General features: G+C 27.8%; 4 protein-coding genes across 6 annotated transcripts; 2 read left to right on the plus strand and 2 right to left on the minus strand.

Moving 5' to 3' along the window:
* Positions 1-87: 87 nt before the first annotated feature.
* On the minus strand, positions 88-9,849 carry LOC127290542 (DENN domain-containing protein Crag). 2 transcript variants are annotated; one of them, XM_051319210.1, is made up of 19 exons: positions 9,444-9,849; positions 7,610-8,001; positions 6,854-7,447; positions 6,202-6,785; positions 5,892-6,129; positions 5,545-5,815; positions 5,252-5,343; positions 4,886-5,136; positions 4,602-4,772; positions 4,403-4,531; positions 4,055-4,289; positions 3,738-3,888; positions 3,404-3,607; positions 3,086-3,307; positions 2,735-2,982; positions 2,403-2,661; positions 1,922-2,320; positions 1,667-1,839; positions 88-1,574 (listed from the first exon to the last, which is right to left on the minus strand). In XM_051319210.1, the coding sequence occupies exons 2-19, from the start codon at positions 7,935-7,937 to the stop codon at positions 1,438-1,440; spliced, it is 4,686 nt and encodes a 1,561-aa protein (XP_051175167.1). In that variant the 5' UTR covers positions 7,938-8,001; positions 9,444-9,849; the 3' UTR covers positions 88-1,437. The 2 variants fall into 2 exon arrangements, with proteins under 2 accessions (XP_051175167.1, XP_051175157.1); XM_051319200.1 differs by having other exon boundaries at positions 4,040-4,289.
* Positions 9,850-10,048: 199 nt separating this feature from the next.
* LOC127290631 (E3 ubiquitin-protein ligase CBL) lies at positions 10,049-13,125 on the plus strand. 2 transcript variants are annotated; one of them, XM_051319342.1, is made up of 5 exons: positions 10,049-11,177; positions 11,266-11,412; positions 11,547-11,819; positions 11,932-12,151; positions 12,275-13,125. In XM_051319342.1, the coding sequence occupies exons 1-5, from the start codon at positions 10,624-10,626 to the stop codon at positions 12,449-12,451; spliced, it is 1,371 nt and encodes a 456-aa protein (XP_051175299.1). In that variant the 5' UTR covers positions 10,049-10,623; the 3' UTR covers positions 12,452-13,125. The 2 variants fall into 2 exon arrangements, with proteins under 2 accessions (XP_051175299.1, XP_051175290.1); XM_051319333.1 differs by having other exon boundaries at positions 10,050-11,177; positions 11,932-12,154.
* Positions 13,126-13,567: 442 nt separating this feature from the next.
* On the minus strand, positions 13,568-16,623 carry LOC127290612 (peroxisome assembly factor 2). Its single transcript, XM_051319309.1, has 6 exons — positions 16,122-16,623; positions 15,488-15,961; positions 15,155-15,381; positions 14,647-15,055; positions 14,277-14,576; positions 13,568-14,206 (listed from the first exon to the last, which is right to left on the minus strand). The coding sequence occupies exons 1-6, from the start codon at positions 16,552-16,554 to the stop codon at positions 13,596-13,598; spliced, it is 2,454 nt and encodes an 817-aa protein (XP_051175266.1). The 5' UTR covers positions 16,555-16,623; the 3' UTR covers positions 13,568-13,595.
* Positions 16,624-16,785: 162 nt separating this feature from the next.
* On the plus strand, positions 16,786-18,169 carry LOC127290651 (NADH dehydrogenase [ubiquinone] 1 beta subcomplex subunit 7). Its single transcript, XM_051319368.1, has 3 exons — positions 16,786-16,995; positions 17,408-17,576; positions 17,896-18,169. The coding sequence occupies exons 1-3, from the start codon at positions 16,881-16,883 to the stop codon at positions 17,984-17,986; spliced, it is 375 nt and encodes a 124-aa protein (XP_051175325.1). The 5' UTR covers positions 16,786-16,880; the 3' UTR covers positions 17,987-18,169.
* Positions 18,170-18,873: the final 704 nt, after the last annotated feature.

Below are 18,873 nucleotides of genomic sequence, written 5' to 3' on the forward strand. Positions count from 1 at the left end.
TATTTAAAAATAATTAAAAATATTTTTTTTAATACCTTTGAATGTTCAGTTTCAGTTATGATGAATAATAATATTAACAAATAAACATATCTATGAGAGAATATTTATTATGTTTATGCAAAGTCGCCGCATTTTATACATATACAATAATTTTTCCTTGCATTTTCGTTGAGCAGAAAGCATCTAATATTTAGTTTTTACGTTGTTAATAAAATATTTTACATTTTATTAGAAAAACACCTCGGATTATTTATTACAAAACAAATATAAGACATACAGATTTTTTTGTGTATTGTCTGAAACAGTAGAAAAACTGAAATTTGAATTAATCTAAGTTGTTATTTTTAAAAAAATAATTATATAATTTTTAAAGCTATCCTTTTGACAAGTAATACCACCAGCAAATACTACTTGTAAAATAGAAAAATTTTGAACAACTTTTACATTACATCTTACTGCAATTCCTTTAGTCAATTGATTAATTCCAAATTAAACACCATAAGTCTGGATTAAACATAATTGTAAAATTTGCCTACTATTACGCTGAATTGGTCCTCTTGAGTCTACTTTGAATCTCAAAAACATAATTTTAAACGTTGTTGCTTGTAAAAATTATTTTGTTTCAAGAAATTTATTTTCATTTTCTTATTTTACTGAACACAATAGTAAAATCCATTAAAATTAATCTAAGTAAAATGGCAAAAGATATATTTTGTTCTTGTGCAGTGAATCACATGTGGTTGAAACATTTTTCCAAATAAAACAAACTAAAATTCATCATTCCGTTTTTACAAGAGCCCTATTTAATAATGTATAATATGTATACTATGTACAAGTAAATAAAATATTCAAATAAAATTAGCCTTCATTGGATAACACAAAAGTGGGTCTCCCAAGCCTACATTGGACTCTAATGGTCTAATAATGAATTTTCAGAACTATTCATAACGTTTCAAGTTCAATCTAGACTCATGAAGTTCAATTGATTAAATCGAGTATAAATAAACTCTTCTAAATAATTTCAACAATAAAGAATATGTAAGTTTAATGTAGGCTTATAAAATTTTATAATATCTATGAAAAGTTGTTAAAAACCATTTTTCTTCCTAAGTATTTATTGTAGTGGCGTTACTTAACTAGGACATGTCTTTAAAAAAATAAATATAAATAATTGATTAAAACATATATATTATATCGAATGTTTTGGTAAAATAGTTAAGCTAAAAAAATAAGTCAAAAATTTTCGCTGTAATTATTTTGTTAAATTTTTGTAACACCATCTAGAAAATATAAAGAGATGAATAAAAAATAATGGTTAGTACATATTTTTTTTGAGGAATTATAACATTTTTAAAATATTCAGAAATTTTTTTTCAAAAACAAACTTTTTTTGGTACATTTGTTTTATCAGCCTTTTAAAAATAGACTTTTTAACTTTTATACATTTAATTGTTTAAAGTAATGCCTACAGAAGAGAGTCATCAAGGAAGGTGCAGCATCTACATGTCTCAACAGCTTTTCATCATTTTCTGATAACCTTTCTAAAGAGAGACTATATTCGCGATCAAATGCTCCTGCAAAAAAAGTATAATTATTTCACATTTTAAATAGGGTACGGACTGAATGCTCTATTATACTTATTTAAAGAAAAATAATAATTTCTCACCCTGATCAATATTGCCTCTACCAAGGACAGTAAAGGCTAAGAAAAGAATATCCCTATATATAGAAAACGATTCTTGATCTTCAGACAATATTTTACTTCTCTCTAATGCAAGCCTCCTTATAGGTTCCACTAGATCGTTATGCCGAACACTGGTAATAATTGTCTGCATTGACCTATTTTTAAAAAATATAAAATAGACATAAATAAAGATCAAGATAGAAAACAGGTTTTTGAAAGACGAAAATATATACTTACGTTCTGTCTGCATTCATCTTCCATTGCAAATACATTGGTAATCGGTAATGATGAAGACATTCATTATCCCACATTGTTCTGACACCAATTAATGCAGAAGATGTCTGTAATTCATTTTCTTCTTCGTTATTTAGCCATAATTCAGACAAATGACTAAAAAGATTAATCCTTTCAAAATACCATATAAGGTTCCAATAAACAATGGGATGTTCAAGAATAAATTTATTCCTCGTTAGACACGAATCTCCCTCTTGATCTAAAACATTCTCTAATTCTTTTCTTAAAACAAGAGGATTTAGGTACGGTACTGTTATTGGATTTGTCAATTCACGTGGCTTCTGCATTAATTCGACTAAAGCATCTGATAGTGGATCACTATTTTTTTCTCCTTCTTCACATCTAAATTAGAAAAAAAGGATTTTCACGCGAATTATTAAAATATATAATATTAATAATTTTAAAACAATATGATAAACATTACCTGTAATCAAGTACCGTTACAGTTAGCAATGGTACAGTTGCTTTATCACAAAATTGACAAATTGTATTTAAATTCGAATCTTCAGGTTGCCAACCGGCCATTATTTCTTCATCGTAAAGAATAGATGAACAATTATGACATCTACTTGCACTTGAAAGAATAAGTTCAACTGCAAGACGATCTTCTGTATCTCTTGGTAATTTTGGATATAAACATTCTGCTAATTCGTAAAGAGCACTTAATTCAACATTAGCGTCGCCTGTGAAATAAAAAGAATATTATTAAAATTAAATTTTTTCAACACAAGTTGAATTAATATAATTGTAACATACTAGACATCCTTGTAAATAGTTCATTGCGGTCTTGTTGTGATCCATCTGTAAGTGAATCTAACGATTCATGTGATACTTCAAAACCCATTCTTTGATCACGCTCTTTTAGTTTTACTGGAGTGCTATTAGCCGATATAGCTTCTTTGATTTCATCGAATTTTTTCACCACTGTCGTAGCGGCTGATTTCAAACTATTTAAACCGCCTTGAATTATTTCATTTGACTTCTTTCCAGTTAAACTTGAGGTACTGTAATAAATAGTTTAATGTTTTTTTTTACCGAATCACTATTTACATATGAAAAATTTGATTTTTTTTATTAAACAGTCAATTTAAACTAAACACATCTTACCCAAAACTGAGTTTCAAACTTGAACCAATACTGGATAAACTAGATGTAACACTGTCTTTGTTTTGAATCCAAAGATTTCCGAGTTCTGCCCTCTCTTTTTCCCTCTCTTGATCTCCTTGCAAAGTTACAGAATGAGGCATTGTTTCACTTCTTTGTAAATGACCACCAATTGTTAAATCTTCAACAGCCTGATGAAAAGTTGCACTTCGTGGAAGGATATGGCTGATAAAAAAATATTATATTGCAAGGATTTTAATTAATGAAATTAACCAGAACCTGTATAAATTAGTTCGGTTAATAAATAAAAATATATATTACCTTCTAAATAAAACAGGACCACCAGGTCGGTCTTCGATTGCACTGTTTAAAATAGTTAATGTGCTTGAAGAACAGTTGGAGTCGTTTTCGTCACAAGGTGATACAATCGGTGTATCGTCATTTATTAATGCACCCAATGGATCATTTTCCGTTACAGGCGTTCGAATAGGACTTCTTAAAGGTGATTCTACATTGCGTTTGATTCTACAAAAGAATAGTTTACTATTACATTAAATTGATTCACGCATCATGAAAATAAGAATGTAACTAAATTAAGGAATCAAGTGCATTTATCGAACTTAATAATTATATTGCTTCTTTTAAAAAAATTCACCTGAAATTATTAGAAGAGTGATCGAACATCTCAGTTTGTGTCGCACTAAGTATTGTTGAATCTTTTACAATACTACTTTGACGAGGAAGCTTCGTTTTCATCTCGTTTAGACTGAATCCGGACAGATCTGGTACTGAACTACCCTTCAGTGCTGTCATCAAAACGAAAAATAATTGATATTATGAATAAAAAATTATTTCTAGTTGAGAACATAATTAGAGTACGATAGACCTTAATAAAATTTTATATGGTTAGAAAAGCAAATTTTTATATTCTCTATAATATTAAAAAATTATACTTACAAATACCATGTATACCTTCAGTGTCTTGCGAGTGTGAACTGTCAAGACTTGACCTTGAAATAGCATGTGCCATACTTAAAGATTTATCATCGGACGATATTATGTCGCTACTTGAACATAATCTTTTTCTAGCACTTCTTACTCCGGCTCTTTTGAATAATGCAGCGCCAACTATCACATTACGCAATTTATTCCACATTAACTGACTCGAATTCGTCATATCAGAAGGCCATGTTGCTTCTAATACAGCCTGAAAATGCATTTTATTTGAAAATACTTTTATTTTGATATTTATTTTCTTTCTATAATAATATTTCTAGATGTATGATTATGAATTTTTGAAATTACATATTATATACATACCTTATTATAAAAACCATATGTAAGTGCATTTGGTTGAACTCCACTTCGCTTCATATGAAATAATAATTTTACTGCTAACACTGGTTGACCATATAAACCACATAATTGCATCATTACTCTATAACAAACCTGTAATTTACAACATTAATAAATTTCCTGGTAACTAAATTTTCTCAAAAGAACATAAGAACAATCTTACCTCTTCCATTGGATCTAAATGCAATTTTTGCATTTTAACAAGTAATTCATAGCCTTGATGTAAAACAGCTGCAGGTTGACTTGAAGTTTGTAGCATGGCTGGTAGATGCAAAAACCACAAACTGTAACAGGTCCCAAGTAAACATTTGCTCCATCGATCTGGCATAGCCGCCTAAAGCAACAAACATTTCCAATAGTTTTCAATTAGTGAATATTTAATACATAAAACAATTGTTATAAAAAAATTAATAAATATTTAAGAAAACTTTTTGCAGAAATTATTACTTGTTTTCTAGCCATCTTTTGAGCAATTTTAATTTCATGTTTTGTTCTACGAGCCATTGGACTTCCAGGTACAATTGTAAAGTCACTGAATACTGGATTCTTTAAATTGACATGTTTTTGGGGTTTCATTAAATCAGGATTCAGTTTAAATGTATCGTAAGTTATTTGTTGTACATTTGGTCCAGCTTCTGGAGGTGGAATAAATACTGTCCGTTCACTATGCTGAGATTCATCAAGTTCCAAAAGCATTACTGAAATTTAAAAAAAACATTATTGAAAATTTTTTATCTAATAAGAAACTTTTAGTACCTACATATTTTCATTTATAAAAAAACAATATGAGCTGCATTTCTCATTATATCCTACCGTTTTCCTCATCAACGCGTTCAGTGCATTCATCAAAAAACGCTAAACCAGCCATATCCATGTCAGAAACAAAGCTTCTTTCTTCAATGAATCTAAATTAAGTTAATAATAATGATGAAATATGAAATAATATTTTATAGGATTCGCTTTTTAATTAAGATGTATTCTAACAAATTGATCCCGACTTGAAGTAAATCCAAACGTAAGTTGATTGTGTACATTGAAATAATAATTAAAAGAAAAAGTATTAGTTAGCCAATTAAAATATAATTATTAATAAGTATATTCATTACCTGATGAACATTTGGGTTCTTACGAGCATACTATAAAATTTAGCATGAGCTTTGTCACGACTTCTTAAAAAAGCTTGCATGTTAAATAAACTCGTAGGATCTGTGGATCCAACAGTGGGTGCTTTTGTAATTGGCAATAAAAACGAACGATATCCTTTTAATATCATTGCCATGAATCTTAAAAAAGCATCTTGTATCTCAAGTTCTAAAACTTGTTCTTTTCGTTTTTGTTGGAATTCTTTATCCACACTAAAATCTTCATCGCCTTTTTCTAATATCATTTATATTTAAATACATTTTAATGTCATTGAAAAATCTCTTAAAAATATTAAAACTGTGTAACTTACCTTTTTGTGAATAGTTTTTACCAAGAGAAATCAACTTTGAATACAAAAGTTCCAATAAGCTTCTGAGCATTCTCGCAGGCTTTTTGGGTAAAAGTTTAATATTTAAATATTTTTTGTCATCACAAACAGCTATATTATTGGTGTCCAAATTAACACAATTAACATCATTGGGCGGATCGTATAAGTCAAAAAATCGAGAATCTACACCAATGAGGAATGGTAATGGAGCATGTAAAACCTGTTTTAAAAAATTATTAATTAATATGATTAAAATAAATAAAAAGTGTTTAAACAAAGTGATGATACTTACTTCTGCTAAGCCTAAAGGGCACAATGGTATATATGGACATTGCCATTTAAATGGAAATAATATCATGGCAATTGCTTCACTTACAGATGTAAGTACATCTGGTCTCAATGAATGAACTAAAATTTTTTGTTCCGTCAATATTAAAAGTAAAATCAACATACAATTGTCAGGACCTAAATTTATTAACAACTGTCTAAAACTTGCACCAGATCTTGGCAAAGCCAAATCCTCTGGTTGAGTTAAAATTAAACGATCATGACTACTTAATTGTACAAGTATTCTCGGTCTTTGAGGACTTGGAAATGGTATGTCACACAAAAAGTATGATATGTACTTTTCAATATGAATATTCTGTGGTTTACCATCAACCATACTGTGTAAAAAAACCAAAAACTTTTCAAAAGTATCAAAAAATGGCCAATGAGATAAAATACAAATTGATTTACTCAGATTTAATGACTGAGTATCAGGATCAACGAATTGCAATTTTTCCATTTGATTTGTATTTAATTTTTTCAAAATACTAAACTTTTTAAAAAGTTTCAATTGACTTTGTGATTTATTTGATACATCTAATGTTTCATCTGAAAAAATGTCATAATTTTGAATAATATTCAATGAAAATAATTATTTGAAAAAGTAAATATATTACCAGAATTGTGATTAGTTGTTTCTGAACTTTCCGTATGAACTTTGCACTTTGGAATGTACAAATCGGGCACAATTTCTTCATAAAATGTAATCGCGGAGCCATATATTTTTTGGGCAGCATCAGCAACTGTCAATACAAATGTAGAAAAAACTGGTTTTGGTTTACAGGCAATTTTCGGCCAACATTCAATAGTAGCACCCATTGGTAAACAAAACATAGCAACTGAGTTTGGAAATACAAAATTATTATAATCCAATATTGGATATTTGTAGAGTATTTTTGGTTTCAATGATATTAAATTTTCACGATTCATTGATTTTTTGTAACACAAAAAAACATCGCTACCCAACATGCCTTTATTTAAATTTTTATTAATTATGCAAAAGGCATGAGGGGGTGTCTCTCCTTTATTCGCCAAAATCATACATATGTCAGTAACAACCAATGAATTACAAGGCATTCTGCGGCTGGCACGTCTATAAGTTACAAAAATTCTTGACGTTGAATTATTAACATTTGCCACATGTCCTGTCGGTGTTTCCTCAACAATTTCCGCATCTTTCATTATTCGTTCTTTTCCATCATATATTACACCTGAAAAGAAAATTCCATTCAAAATTAATTATGCTAGGATTTTAATTTTTTGATTATTCATCGATAATCAAGAATTTCGTTTTTTTATTATCTTAAAACTTGTTTTTTTTTAATAAAAATGACAATATTTGAAATTATAAAAAGAGATAAAATAATTCTTACCTATATCCACCAATGGTGGTTTATCTCTGCCCCTTCTATAACATAAGTAACATTCATTTGCTCGTAAACTTCCATGATTTAAATCAGCAGGAAATCCAGTAACTGTAGTATTAAGTATACAGTAGCCTTCAGGACACTTTTCACCAAGTGTTGGAAATATAACAGCCAAATCAGTTATAGGTGGTGGAACATGAATATCCTTTAGATGTGTTCCTTCTTGGCACCAATCTTCTAGTTCATTTGAAACATTATTTTCTTCATAACTATCATTATCTTCATCAGGTAAGCCAGCAACTACAAAGTAGTCGGCCACTCTTCTCTCCTCCATAGTAAATTTAAGTATGTCATAAGTATGAAACACAATTCATTTGAATGCTTTCGACAAGAGTATTCTGTAAGAAGATTAATTCAATATTAATTAGACTTAATGAAGAACAATAACTGTAATTAACTTCACTTAGAAATTAAGGTATTTAAAATTTGTTTTTAATTATTTAATTATTAAAAATTGAAAAGAACAAATTATTTTAAAGCTTAGGGGAAATTTAATTGCTGCATATTTTTCGTTTTAACTAATTTTTTCTGATAACTTACAATTTTTTAAATAATGATAAAAAGGAATTTGTTTTTTTACTGTTTATATGTTTAAACCTTTTTAATTTATTAAAAATAGTTTTTTATTATCTACTCACCTACAATTAACTAGTTTTTTCAATTTTTTTATTAAATCACTTAGGTAGTATTTGCCATAAAGTATTTATTTATACAATAATTAAGTATCACTATTTGCATAGCATTAATCTTTATTTAAATTTACAAAGATTTTAAAAAGAAAATCAGTTTTAGAAAAATCAACATTATTATTAAAATAAATAGACAGTAAAGTAAAAAAAAACATTTTTTTCTAATTATTATTTAAAAATCGTTAATTATTGGAGAAAAATTAATTTAAACCGAAAATAAGTTGTTGAAATTGTTAAATATATGTATATTGTAGAAGATGAATAAATACGTAATTATGTAAATGATTCAAGGTGATTGTAATAAAAAAAAATTGTTTAAAAAAAGGCGGTAAAGTTATTGAAAAAAATTTGTCAATCTCTTTTTTTTAATTATAAATTCTACAACTAGTACATTATTTTTTCAAATTAAAAATATAAAATTGCATTGAAATTTGTTCAAAATATAATTGAGAGAATGTTCCAATTTCAATTAATTCAAAACAATTGATTGAAAAATAATAATCTTAATTAAATTATAGATATTAAAAATATAGAAGTAAAAATTTTATGATTATATAATTTACTTAATAATTTAAATAAATTAACAGATTACTGTGCTAGTTTACTAGATGTAAAAATGGTTTTTAGTTTTTTTTATTCTTAATTGTTCTACTCATAAAAAGTTGCACGATTGAGAAAAAAACTAGAATTCTCTAGCTTTATATTCAATAAATTGTGAAACTAAAAATAATAAATTCATATATTTACAAGACTATATTTATTGTTTACAAAATCCTGTAAATTTTTACTACATATAAAAATAACTTTAAATGTTATAATTTATTTTAATTTTCCAGTTGACAAATAATATACAATTTTCAATGTGCGAGGAAAAAAAGGTAATTATAAAGTAGCAAATTAAAAATAAACATAGGATACTTTTTACATTATTTGAAGTTACTCTATTCAGTAGTATAAATTTATAAGATTTTGTATTTCAAAATAATTATTATTATCATATTAAAGAAGTAAAAATTAAAGATAATTATGCACAAAGATTTTATATATAATCTTTTGACATTTATATTATTAAAACTAATAAAATTTGTTACCTTCTTCTGAAGTGCGAATTAAAAATTTTAGGTTAGTTGCCGTTTTAGTACAAACTTGATCTTCGATATATTCATATCACAAAAACATAGTATCTTAACTTCTAACTACGAAATACATAAATATATCCAATGTTCACTCGTTATACATAAATGTTAGATCACTTTGTATTAATCAAATACATAAATGTTAAAATGTCAAGAATCCTTGTTAAGAGAATTAGACATGTCACAAGCACAAAAAAAAAATTAATATTCGAAAACAGTCATGGTAAGAATATCTAAAATGAAAAAAAATACTTCTATGTTGATGACTTTTGGAACAATGCACACAATAGTTATTAATTTCAACACTAACAAAAATAAATTTTGTAAGTGTTAATTTCATCCATGAAGTAATCTCTAGTCAGGCTTGAATCATGCTGTAAATTATGGGTAGTTCACATGTCTAATGCAATCTCAAAAAAGGGTTGGGTTAGTTTCTCAAACTGTCACATTTCAGAGATTCTCCTCTTTAGAAGCACTTTCCGATATTTGCGCTCTCGGTGGCTAATTTTAGAAACAGCATTTTCAACAACATTCGAGTCATTAACCCAATGTCCCCACTACAACAGATGCTAGACCTGTTTATACAATGGTACATTTGCCACAAATTGGTATAGCTACTGTGCTTATATTTTACATTATTGTGAATTCTGTTGTTCTTTCTTTTAAAAAGTTTTATTTATAAATTGTGATCTTTTTCGAATGCTTTTAAAGTAACTAATGTAATATACAATAAGATCGCGAGAGAGAAAAAATGAAAATGTGTCTTTTTGTGACGTTTGACTGTTGTAGTTATATTTCAATCTTGCTGTCGGTTAACTCTGTATTTGGCACTTGAGGATTCATTATAAGTGCACAAATTGAAAAATTATAATGAGAAATTAATAAACTACATCTGAAAATGATGATTAAAATAACCATAGTTTGCTATGTTTTGTCTCGATAAAAAATTAAATACACATTCTTCAAAGTGTCAAATAAACTGTGATAGCTGTAATAGATTAAAGAGATGACCAACAAGTAGACGATAAGCGTATATACATATATATATTCGTGTGATAACAACACTGAATGCAAAAAGGACTCATTTAGTTGTGTGTAGTTTGAAACTTCCTGTAAACCATTTTAAAAAAAAATCATGATGTCATCATCGGGACAGAGTAGCCGAAGTAGTCGTGCTGTACAAATTAGTTCAATTTTCCAGAAGTTACAAGGTCGATTTACAGATGCAATGACACCACCAAAATTGTCAACAGATAAACGAATGTTAGACAAAACATGGAAATTAATGGATAAAGTTGTTAAATTGTGTCAACATCAGCGAATGAATTTAAAAAATTCTCCGCCCTTTATTCTCGATATTCTACCCGATACTTATCAACGATTGAGGTTGATTTACAGCAAGTACGAGGATCGAATGCATATGTTGCATAATAATGAACATTTTTGTGTTTTCATAAACAATCTAATGCGAAAGTGTAAGCAGGCAATCAAACTTTTTAAAGAGGGTAAAGAAAAAATGTTTGATGAAACTTCACATTATCGTCGGAATTTAACGAAGCTCAGTCTTGTCTTCAGTCATATGCTTTCAGAACTTAAAGCAATATTTCCGAATGGTATTTTTGCTGGCGATCAATTTCGCATAACAAAATCTGATGCTGCTGAATTTTGGAAAGAACGATTTGGTAACAGGTATATATTTAACTTTATGCTTTTCATTTTTTTCAAAAATCCGTTTTACCCAAATTGAAAATATAGTTTTTGTTACTTTTTCTTACAGTACTTTGGTTCCGTGGAAAATATTTAGACATGAACTAAATCAGGTTCATCCAATTAGTTCTGGTTTACAAGCCATGGCTTTAAAATCCACAATAGATCTTACATGTAACGGATACATTTCTAATTTTGAATTCGATGTTTTTACAAGGTGAGTGAATTATTATCTATTGTCAATATTTATTTATATCTAACCAATTATAATTATTATTTCTCTTAATTTTAAATCAAATTCCTTCTCTTTTGAAGAATTAATGAAGAATATTATATATTTAAAATCTGTAGATTATTTCAACCTTGGTCAACATTATTACGAAATTGGAAAATCTTGGCAGTAACACATCCTGGTTATGTTGCATTTCTTACTTATGACGAAGTAAAAGCAAGATTGCAAAAGTATTGTATTACAAAACCAGGAAGTTATGTTTTTCGATTGAGTTGTACGAGGTTAGGGCAATGGGCAATTGGCTACGTTACATCCGATGGCGATATTCTTCAAACAATACCACATAACAAAAGTCTGTGTCAAGCCCTGCTTGATGGCTATCGAGAAGGGTTGTAAGTTATTGTTATTTATTATTATAAATTAGAAATCAAAGGTCATCAAATTAAATTTAAAATAATTGAAACTCTTTATTCTTATAATTAAAATTAAACTTTTGTGTGTTAGTTATTTGTATCCAGATGGTCGAAATATTAATCCCGATTTAACATGGGCTGTTCAACCCACACCCGAGGAGCACATTAAGGTGACAGCCGAACAATATGAGCTTTACTGCGAAATGGGCAGTACGTTTCAGTTATGTAAAATTTGTGCTGAGCATGACAAGGACGTTAGAATAGAGCCATGCGGTCATTTACTCTGCACACCGTGTCTTACAGCTTGGCAGGTAGCAGTATTTACTCTTTTTTATATTTTTACTAATTTCTTTAACACTCTGTAAAGAGCAAATTTTTTATCCTATAATCATTAAAGTTTTTAAAAAATATTAATGAATTTGAATTTTTTTTAGGACTCGGAAGGTCAAGGGTGTCCATTTTGCCGAGCAGAGATAAAGGGCACTGAGCAAATAGTTGTAGATCCTTTCGATCCTCGAAGAACTCACAGATCTGGGACTCATTCGGCAACAACAAGCAATGCATCAACTCCTACGAAGGATCTTGATCCTGACACCGAGGTATCCGAGTAGGACTCCCGTTTATCAAATGTGCCCTTAGTATATAAACGAAGTACCAGTTTATGCCTCAGTTTCAATAGCACCGCTCTTTTTTTGTCAGTCCACTATTACGCAACTAAACGTCATATTATTAATATTATTATTCATTTTGCTCCATTTTTTTACCACAGCCATAGAACATCATTTTTATCATACTTTTTTTTTGTTCATCGAAATGTTTACATATCAATTATTAGTGATTCCAAAATCAAATGCGGCTCCAACTAAGTTTTTGGATATTAAAAATAGTGGCTTTATTTTTGTTGGTGTAATAATGATTGGTTATTATACTCTTTATTTTAATACCTACTTCCAAAATATATATATAAATATCGTTAATATTTCAACTTCACAGAAGTACGATTATTGCCGACAAATTATTTCATCTTCTATAACATTGACTAATTGAAGAGATAACTAATAATGAGAAATACAATTTAAAATAATGGTGATTTTTTTTTTAGAAAAATTATTTTACCTTTTTTTCTTTATCCATTAAACCTTTGCGGTAGCGCGGTTACGTAGAAAACATTTAGTCATGAGAAACCATTTAGAAATTGCTTCGGTACCGCGAAGGGTTAAATAAATTTAAAAACATGTCCAAGTTATGTATATTCAATCAGGAAATTAAAATCTACTCTATCAGATTCCTATTTTTATTATTTTTTTAGTTTCCAAGTTCCCTTTAACCAATATCCAGTATAACAAAAAAACTCATTCAACGATTTTTCGCTATAAGCCGTAAAGATATAAAAAATATTTGAAAGACCTTTAATTTCCAAGTTAAAAGTATTACACTATCCTTATTACAACTTTAAGATTAATTAAGAGACGAAAAACATTTTTTTAAGCGTAGCAGAAAAGATAAAAATTGATACATAATAAAAATAAAATCATACTTACAGTCAATAATTAAGATGAATATATGTTAGTTATTTATTTGTCTATATATAGAAGAAACCGAAAGGTATTGTAGAAGTACAATTAGTTAATAAAACAAATTAACTTGGACCTAATATTTTTCACTCTTTCTTTAATATAATGGATATAAGTAAGGTAAGGTTGATTGTTAAAATATTAAGTCCCATACTTGTTTAATTTTTTATTTAAAAAATTATTAAAAGTTTTCCTTTGTCTTGTCGCGTAATTTTTGATATTTTATTAACTCTGACGAACTAACAGAAGGTGTCATGTCACGAGCTGCAGTCACAAAATCTTCCAATTCAACTACTATTTCACCATGAATTTGAGAAAAATCTTTTTCTATCGCTTGTCCAGTTGTATTTGTTAGCTTTTTGAGAGTTTTTCGCACCGCCAAAAGCCAAGCATTCGAGCATATAGAATATAAATCAGCACCAGTTACATTAAATGGAAGCTCATCAACTAATGTTTCTAATTCTGTCCCATTGTTTTTCATTTTAAATTTCCTTGTGAGAGCTTGTAAAACGCTAATTTGCGAATTCTTGTCAGAATAAATTCCCACATATAACATTTTATCAAATCTTCCAGGTCTCAATAAAGCTGGATCGATAAGATCGGGTCTATTTGTTGCACCAATAATGAAGATATTATTTGAACTTTCTAAACCATCCATTTCTGCTAAAAGTTGAGAAACAACTCTGTCCATAACTCCTCCACTGTCACCACTTTGACCTCTATTTGGTGCTAATGAATCCAATTCATCGAAGAAGATTATACAAGGCGCAGCAGCCTTGGCTCGTTCAAATACTGCAATTAAACAATTAATATTATTAATTCCATTGTTAATTATTATTGATTAATTTTCTAGCTTTCTTACCTTGACGCACATTTTTTTCACTTTGACCAACATACATATTCAACAATTCAGGCCCTTTTATGGAAAAGAAATGAAGTTGACATTCAGTTGCAACAGCTTTAGCAAGAAGAGTCTTGCCAGTTCCAGGTGGTCCATATAAAAGTAAACCAGACTGTCCTATTTCAATGTTATACAATAAAGGCAACTCAATTCTTTTTATAATTTCTTGTTTTAAATCTCCAATACCTCCAATATCTTTCCAATAAACTTTTGGTACATGTGGTGTACCAATGTGATCAGAAAGCATGGGTTTCATATATTCTAAAAATAAATATGCAATTTTTAAACTATCTTGCTTTTTTTAATAATTTAAATCATATTCAATTCTTACCATAAGCATTATTAAAATCTTCATCTGTAAAATCACATTGTTCATTTTTTCGTGGTAATGTTTTTATATTGTACTTTGTTTTTACACCATGTAATATTAAAGCTTCAAAATCAGCTAAAACAAAGTCCGAACAGAGTCCTATAATTTTTTGTAAATCTGGTTTATTAAGAATTCCTTTACTTTCCAATAAATAAGATAATGTGTTTGATCTTTGAGTTAGATTTAGATGATTTAAACAAATTGTCTCCAAAAATAATCGTTTTAATTTCGCAGAAAGATCTAAACTTTCAGATGTTGCTATTACAATAAGAGGATAATTCCCTTTTTCATTGAAAACTCTCTTAATTTCTGTTTCGAAAGCAGAAATAATTCTGTCATCTTTTTTTCCTTCTGCATTTATTCCAAACACCTACATTTCAAAAATAATTCATAAAGCTTTCATCTAATTAATTGTTTGTCTTCAATATTAATTATAATTTTTTTTAGATATTTCTAATAAAAATTATACCTGAATATTCCGGAAACAAAGAATACATGGAAGACTGTCTTTGGCGTTATATATTGCTATTCGAAATTTTGCTTCGGTTTGTACAGAAGTTAATGTTTGTATCTCTCTAAAGTCTACATCATACAAATGTAAACCCAGTTGCCGTGAGACAATTTGTACCAATTTGAATTTTCCACTACCTTCTGAGCCTTCTATTAAAAACATTGGATTGAGGTTTATCCGCACATCTACAAATAATTTTTTGTAAATTTCCAATATGAATAAGAAGAGTGACAATTGAATGTATAATCAAAATCGACATTTTTAATTTGGCTAAAATTTTTGTTTTTTCACCTTTTTGTAAAAATGGAAAAATCGAAGCTTTCAAATGTCGTAGAGAATCCTCAAAACATGGAGGGCATTCTGAGGATTTAATCTCTGTTTTCGGGTTCATCACATTAAAATTGTTAAAACTAAAATTTGTCTTAGCTTTTGGCAAATAATTTTGAATAGCTCTTTCTAAAATGAGCGTTGTTTTATCTTGCACAACATAAAAACCATGAAAACTTTCATTAACATTTTTACTTTTTATATTTTTCACTTTAAAGTAAATCGTTGTATTATTAGGCTGAATTGATAAATAATAATAATCAGGACAATATTCTTTTATCTGTACACTAAATACGTCTTGAGAACGTAAATAACGAGGTTTACAAAAATAATTTTTTAATAAAGAGTCAACATAATCATTAGGACAATCGTAAGCGTTTGTAATTTGAGATATTACAACTTCTGTTGCATACATCACATTGTTTTCAACAGGAGAATCTGAAACAAATTATTAATTATTTAATAATATAACTACAAAGTAATTAAATTGTAATTTAACCGAATTTTTGTTCGATTAAAACCATTTTTTAAAAATGAAATTAGTTATTAAAAATTATATTGTCCTTAAGGATAAGACATGACAGTATAAAATACTTACATACATAGTATGATGATATTTTTGAATCTATCATCAAAGCATTTTCAATATTAAATTTCATTACATTTGATACGTAAATATTATCCTTTGGGATACATTCTAAATTAATAATAAGTATTTTGTACCTCTTGGGAGATATGAAAGTACATAAATAGCACCAAGTTGCAAATTCTTTATCATGAGCAACATTACCAAAGGCACAAGAATTACTATCTACATATAAATTTTTATCATTACAATATTCATGAATTTTATGTTTAAATTCTCTTTCTTCTAGAAAATTTAACCTTATTTTAAAACGAGAAAATCTTAGTAGTCTTAATTTCAGAAAATTAACAAAACACAAAATTAATAGTAATGATGGTTTTTTATTGATTAAAATTCGTATTAAAAAACGTATATAGTTTAAATCATCATTTTTAAAATACTGCATTCTAATATTTTTCTTTGTAAACAAATCATTTATTAAATTCTTCCTCTTTAAAGAAAAACAAAGATAAACATAAACATGGTGTCATTAAGCCGTGTTTACATTTCAAAGATAACCAGGGTTGGGTAGTTATAATTCAAGATGTACCATTTTTTTCTGTTGGTACTGCGGTAGTCCTAGACGATGATTGGTCTGATCCAGCAGCATAATCGCAGTCATTGGTCCGTGATTACCCTGGAGTTAACCTGTGGCGAACTCCAAAAACACCTATAAGGAGTTTCGAGTTTCCAAAATTTGTTATTATTTTTCAATTGTCTTTTAATAATAAAATGGGTACAAACTGGACGAAAACGTATTTTACTCATCAGGATACAATGCCCGTAGCATTGAGCGAACCAACTTTTGATCCTCAAATGGGATTTCCAAATGGTAGAAAAGAAAGAGGTGAGGATATATTTTTTAACCTCAAATTCATAATTCATATGTTTGATTTTTCAAAATGTTTACAGTTGTTTTTAATTTTCTAAACAGAAAGAATAGAGAAAAAAATGTTTCTTTTATTCTAATTTATATTTGCAAAAAAGCGATGTATTTTTTATTTAATCCTTTGGACTTTCTCCAAAAAATATAATGACATAACTACTACTTTTTTTTCTTTTTGGAAACTACCTTAACATTGTTTATTATCATGTAATATCTGCTTATTGTTGTATTTTTTAAAGATCGAGATGTATTATCACGTCAATCAAAATATATTCTAATATATAGGAATTGGCCAAAAATCTTTATTATTAATATATTCCAAGAATATTTTTATTTTTTTATTTATAAATTAATTTAAATTTTAATATTTCAGTTATGGTTGCCACAATTCAAGAAATGAGGGCAAATAATGTGCCATCAGAATTTCGTGATTATTGTGCTCATCATTATTTAAAATTAGAAGCATGTCGAGCTCGTGAAATGCCATGGATTGTTAAATGTACTGAAGTAAAAGATGAATATCAACAATGCCTAGTGGATGAGTAAGTCTTATTCATTAAATTTTTTTAAATTTTATTTAGTGTTATTGAAAATCTACCCAATCAATTGATTTCCTAATTCATTCTTAATCGTGGCACATAAAATATTTTATTTTTCAAAATAAAAATTATTTTGCCTCCCTTTCAATTCATATAGTTTTTTAAAACTGTTTTTTACTATCAGTCCTTCAGACCAAAACTATTCTATCAAATAAAAAAAAGGAAACTTAATTTTAAACTATTAGATTGGAAAGAAAGAAGTTTTTAAATAATACTTTCGATGAATGTGGAATATCAGCTAATAGATTTATTAAAATTATAGTTGGGTTTTACGAATGAAGGAATATGAAAGAGAGCGCCGACTTTTAGAAAGGAAAAAAAGGCGAGCTACACAGGAAGCTATAGCTGCTTGAAGTTATTTCGTTGTATAGATACTTGCTACGATTGTTGTTCGCATTTTAGAAATTGTAAGAATACTTTACGTCTATTGTAAATATATTATGAATAAATTATTGATTGCCCATGAATAACATTCAAATTCAAAATTTGTCTGTACTTCATGTTTTCATTTAATATAATAAAATAAAATAATAGTAGATGATGGAGAAATATATTTTTTTTATCATCCCTCGAATTAATTCATTTATGATTTTTAATGCCTACATTTTTTTTAATTTATATAGAAAATTTTTAGTTGCAAGTTTCCAAAAATTCAATTAATAGAAAATAAAAATGTTTAGATGTTACAATAACAATAAAAAAATCTAAGACGCATTGCGCTTCAATGTATATTTTATTTTGTACAATTATAAATACAACAAGAAAGAAATAAATTTATTATGTTATATTTAAATTATAGATAACATTGGATAAAAGATAATAATACTAATTATTGTATAACTTTAGTTCCTAAATAACATTTCACAAAATATATATTATTTGATTTTATATTATATTAAGTTATACATACCAGTAAATACTATATAAATATGCGTTTTGAGTGCAAGGTAGAAATAAGTAACATGTATTTTTACATTAGTATTCCGTAAACCTTTGAGTAAATAGTTTCAAGCAAATAGGATCAATTTTTAAATAATCTTCCATCCTATTGAATCCGCTATTTAAAATTTTCAGATTTTGAGTTATCAGTGTATTCTTTTTATCAGAATCGATAAAAAGGGAAAATACATTTTTCTGGATCTTAGGTTCTTTTCAGTAGATCAAGTAATGTGAATAGTAAAGACGAATAGAATTTTACGAAGTCACATTACTTTATAATGTATTTCTTACATTTAATTAA

The sequence above is a fragment of the Leptopilina boulardi genome, unplaced genomic scaffold, assembly GCF_019393585.1.
Source record: "Leptopilina boulardi isolate dan_hultmark-lab unplaced genomic scaffold, ZJU_Lbou_2.1 LbouV2_123, whole genome shotgun sequence".
Lineage (NCBI taxonomy): Eukaryota > Metazoa > Arthropoda > Insecta > Hymenoptera > Figitidae > Leptopilina > Leptopilina boulardi.

What these genes read in the sequence shown, in the direction of transcription:
- LOC127290542 (XM_051319200.1), bottom strand. Translation starts at nt 7,937, where the DNA reads ATGGAGGAGAGAAGAGTGGCCGACTACTTTGTAGTTGCTGGCTTACCT. An exon ending in ATTTAGATCCAATGGAAGAG is followed by an intron (nt 4,532 to 4,601) that starts GTAAGATTGTTC and finishes TGTAAATTACAG; the next exon opens with GTTTGTTATAGAGTAATGAT. An exon ending in AAGATGAATGCAGACAGAAC is followed by an intron (nt 1,840 to 1,921) that starts GTAAGTATATAT and finishes TTTTAAAAATAG; the next exon opens with GTCAATGCAGACAATTATTA.
- LOC127290631 (XM_051319333.1), top strand. Translation starts at nt 10,624, where the DNA reads ATGATGTCATCATCGGGACAGAGTAGCCGAAGTAGTCGTGCTGTACAA. An exon ending in GATGGCTATCGAGAAGGGTT is followed by an intron (nt 11,820 to 11,931) that starts GTAAGTTATTGT and finishes TTTGTGTGTTAG; the next exon opens with TTATTTGTATCCAGATGGTC. An exon ending in GTCTTACAGCTTGGCAGGTA is followed by an intron (nt 12,155 to 12,274) that starts GCAGTATTTACT and finishes AATTTTTTTTAG; the next exon opens with GACTCGGAAGGTCAAGGGTG.
- LOC127290651 (XM_051319368.1), top strand. Translation starts at nt 16,881, where the DNA reads ATGGGTACAAACTGGACGAAAACGTATTTTACTCATCAGGATACAATG. An exon ending in AAATGGTAGAAAAGAAAGAG is followed by an intron (nt 16,996 to 17,407) that starts GTGAGGATATAT and finishes TTAATATTTCAG; the next exon opens with TTATGGTTGCCACAATTCAA. An exon ending in CAACAATGCCTAGTGGATGA is followed by an intron (nt 17,577 to 17,895) that starts GTAAGTCTTATT and finishes TTAAAATTATAG; the next exon opens with TTGGGTTTTACGAATGAAGG.
- LOC127290612 (XM_051319309.1), bottom strand. Translation starts at nt 16,554, where the DNA reads ATGCAGTATTTTAAAAATGATGATTTAAACTATATACGTTTTTTAATA. An exon ending in TTTTCCATTTTTACAAAAAG is followed by an intron (nt 15,382 to 15,487) that starts GTGAAAAAACAA and finishes AATTATTTGTAG; the next exon opens with ATGTGCGGATAAACCTCAAT. An exon ending in TGAAAAAAATGTGCGTCAAG is followed by an intron (nt 14,207 to 14,276) that starts GTAAGAAAGCTA and finishes GTTTAATTGCAG; the next exon opens with TATTTGAACGAGCCAAGGCT.